The sequence below is a fragment of the Elephantulus edwardii genome, unplaced genomic scaffold (assembly GCF_000299155.1).
Source record: "Elephantulus edwardii isolate Elephantulus edwardi_28Jun2011 unplaced genomic scaffold, EleEdw1.0 scaffold00016, whole genome shotgun sequence".
Lineage (NCBI taxonomy): Eukaryota > Metazoa > Chordata > Mammalia > Macroscelidea > Macroscelididae > Elephantulus > Elephantulus edwardii.
Window position 1 is genome coordinate 1,880,746 of NW_006399766.1, and position 3,614 is coordinate 1,884,359.

Consider the following 3,614-nt stretch of genomic DNA (forward strand, 5'->3'; position numbering starts at 1 on the left):
TATTGAGAATAGCATGGACTGATAGGAAAACAAACAGATTTGTCCTGGAAAGGGTTAAACCGGGTGGCTCCTTGGAGGCAAAGATTCTGAGGCTCCGTCTAACATACTTTGGACATGTTGTGAGGAGGGACCTGTCCCTGGAGGGGGATATCATGCTTGGGAGGGTGGAGGGACAGCGCAGGAGAGGAAGGCCCGCTATGAGGTGGATTGATTCAGTGACTGGGATAATTGGGATGGGAGTGTTAGAGACAGTGCGATTGGCACAGGACAGAGTGGAGTTTAGGGCTGTTACATAGGGTCGCTATGAGTCGCAAGCGACCTGACGGCACATAACAACAACAACAACATCAAACCTATCCACTATACCCTTAAGAAAAATTTTACCATTTCTCTCCCTCTCTCTATGACCTGTTTGCCTAAAAAAATTCCTAGCATTTCTTAGGGCTCAGTTTTCATTTCTTTCCTTTTTCAAAGTCTTCTCAATGGCCAAGAACTAAGTTAGATTTCTATCTACTGAATTTTTGCACGAATGTCATGCACACTAAAGTTTTAAAAGCCATGGAAATTCCTCCAGAGCTAGTTTCCTATGCACGCTACATGCATGGGTGTACTATTTGAGTGTTTCTGTTATATGCAAATATACAGTATATGCACTTATCCAGGTTCTTGGACTTACCTTTTCATAGCACTTTTTCATCCTGCCTTATAATCATTTATTTGCTTACATTCTCTTCCAGGCCATAAATTCATTGAGGATAGAGACTATATCAAGTATGCTATTATTTTCTATGAGCCTGTTACAAAGTCTAGGGAGCTCTTGTGGCCTAGTGGTAGGAAGCTGCACTGCAGTCTTGAAAGCACACAGTTCTAATCTGCGGGAGAAGGATGGGTAATCTCACAGACACACACACATACCTGTGCAATTAACTGCCTTTGAAAACCTGCAAGAGGGTCAGTCAGTATGAGTCGGTTCTGACTCAACGGTACACAACAACAACAGTAAAAAGACTACTACTTTGTTGAATAAATGAAATCAATCATTATTCACGTGCATCCACTATACTCCAGCATACAACCCTGGTGTCACAGTTGGCTAAGCACTTGGCTGCTAACCAAAAGGCCAGTGGTTTCAATCTTGCAGTCATTTCCCAAAGTAAAGATGTTGGGATCTCTGGTAGCCTACTCCATAAGGAGTGGTGTTGCTACCCTGAATGAAAGATGCGGGAGTCTATTTTCATAGAGATTACAACCTAAGAAATCCTAAGGGATGGTCCTACTTAAATGTTCACTATGAATCAGAATCAACTCAATGAGAACAGTCGCTGTGGTTTTTGTTTTTATGTACCAGATACTCTACTGGCTGCTAAGCTTGTAAGTCATTTGTAGTTTCAAAACTCACGATACATGAGAAAATTAATGAAGCTCAAAATCAAAACTAGTTTGCTTCTAAAGTCAGCAAAACTATGCATTATGTAGCCTAGAGTTAAAAAAAAAAAGGAGAGAGAGAATGTCTTCCTCTACTCCTAAGTTTGGCGTAATCACAAATATATTCTCTGAGAATGACCTAAAGATCAACAGAATTTATCTTCTTGATATCTCCAAGGCAGACAGAGCAGTGAATTAGAGGAAGAAGAAGAGGAGGAGAGGAGAAATAAATGGGAAGCTTACAGCAGAAGGAACTTCCTAGACACTCCACTGTCTGGCTTCAATGGAGACTTGAGACTGCCAGAGAGCCACACAGGGGTCCTGAGACCTGGGGTCTCAGCAGGAAACAAGGAATAAATTAGATTTATCTATAGGAACTTGTTGCCTATGACCAAAAATCACGTGATCTGGGAAGAAAGTATTAGTGTCTGTGAGCTTCAGTTTCTTCGGGTCTAAACTTGGACTAATTAATTTTGAACAGTAAATGAGATATAGAAGCAGTGTTTAGTGACAGAATTTTACACATAATACTTACTAATGAGCAGGCTCTGATGGCATAGTAAGTATCGGGTTGCACTGCTAACCCGAAAACAGGCAGGTAGTCTAGTAACTGCTCTGTGGGAGATGAGCTTATGTGCTTTGAGTACTACTTCCTATCACACTCTACATCTATCATAACTCAACATAACTCATTGCCATCAAGTGTGAAAGGACCCTCCATTGGGTTTTAAGAAACTATTAACTGGCGAGCTCTGGTGGCGTAGTGGCAGGAAGCTGCACTGCAATCCTAGAGGTGCATGGTTTTAGTCCACCGAATGCTCTGCTGAAGAAGGAGGGGCAATCTCCTCCTGTGCCAGTCAGATCTGATTTGACAGCACAGACACACACAAATAATAAGATAAATTTTCTTAAAAAAAGAAACTATTAACTGCACAAGAAGGGATTATTTGTCTTTCTCCCTACCATGATACAGTTCATTCTATCTGCCATGGACAAGTGTAATGACAAAGATGTCATTGTATTTAGTGCACAAGATCTATATAGTGCTATTTTTTTAGAAACTTAGGTAATGATTCTCAGGACTGAAGAGAGTATGCACATTTGTTTATGCAATAAAAAGATAATGTATGCATTTTATGTTAAGTTAATCCCACCACACACACTTTGGTACGAAGGAAGTTGGAAAGTCTCATCAAACTTCGATGTCATCTATAATAGTATACTTCCTTGCCAGTATCTTTCTGTAATAAATTTATGGTAAGGCTCTACTACAAACTATAATTAGATTGTAATCTACTTAACTATCCATTCTTTTTTTTTTTTTTCCTTTCAGTACCAGAACCTCCCACAGCCACACAACTTCTCTTGCAGCTAGATTTGGCCATGTGATTCTGGCACGCACAGTGCAATGTGAAATAGAAATTAGGAATTTTTCCAGTTACATTCTTAAAAGGGATATTGCCCCCACGATCCTTTTTCCTGCTTTTTTCTCTGAGAAATTCCACCTAAGCTTGGCACTGAGGAGAGATCACAGTGGTATGGAACTACTCATTTCTCTGCAGATATACAAGAAATAAAGAAATTAATATTTTCTTTAACCCACTGTATCTGTTTTAGTCTTATTGCCAGCAGCTCTACTTATACCTTAACTAATAAAGTCTGACACAACAAAATAGCAGTGAACTTGAGTGTAAAAGGTACCTTGTACATTTGAAGGAATACTTCTGTCCATGCCCATTTACTCAAGCCTTCAAAGTCAGCTAAATCTATAATAAAAGGATTATTTTCCTTAGAAGTATAAGAATTTACAGGCATATCATCACTGGAAACCTTTAAGAAAGAAAATGTTACAACATTACTAAAAATGCTGGTCAAATGTAAGTATAAATGAACTATGGGTGTTCAAAGAGGTTTAAATAAGCAAATAAAATAGAATTTTCTAGCAAAGTTTGAATAAAGAAGCAAATAGAATTTTCTAACAAAGTTTGAATAGCAATACATTTAATAGTAACTATACAGATTTTTCCCCTCTAAAATTACATTCACTTACAGTCATTTCAATCCAGTTTTTATAATCTTTTGGTTCAAACAGAAATTCTGGTCGTATATTTGAAAGATATGCTCCTCGAGAGCTAAAATAAAAAACACACTGAAATTATGAAACTATAATGTTAATTTTACATATATAT

General features: G+C 38.2%; 1 protein-coding gene across 1 annotated transcript in view; it reads right to left on the minus strand.

Moving 5' to 3' along the window:
* CHDC2 (calponin homology domain containing 2) overlaps positions 1-3,614 on the minus strand; it is a 135,108-nt gene that overhangs the window by 127,887 nt on the left and 3,607 nt on the right. The window contains exons 3-5 of the mRNA XM_006881847.1: positions 3,476-3,557; positions 3,110-3,255; positions 2,348-2,376 (exon numbers count right to left, since the gene is read on the minus strand). Of these exons, the coding sequence (XP_006881909.1) occupies positions 2,348-2,376; positions 3,110-3,255; positions 3,476-3,557 (257 nt within the window). The remainder of the gene's footprint in view (positions 1-2,347; positions 2,377-3,109; positions 3,256-3,475; positions 3,558-3,614) is intronic.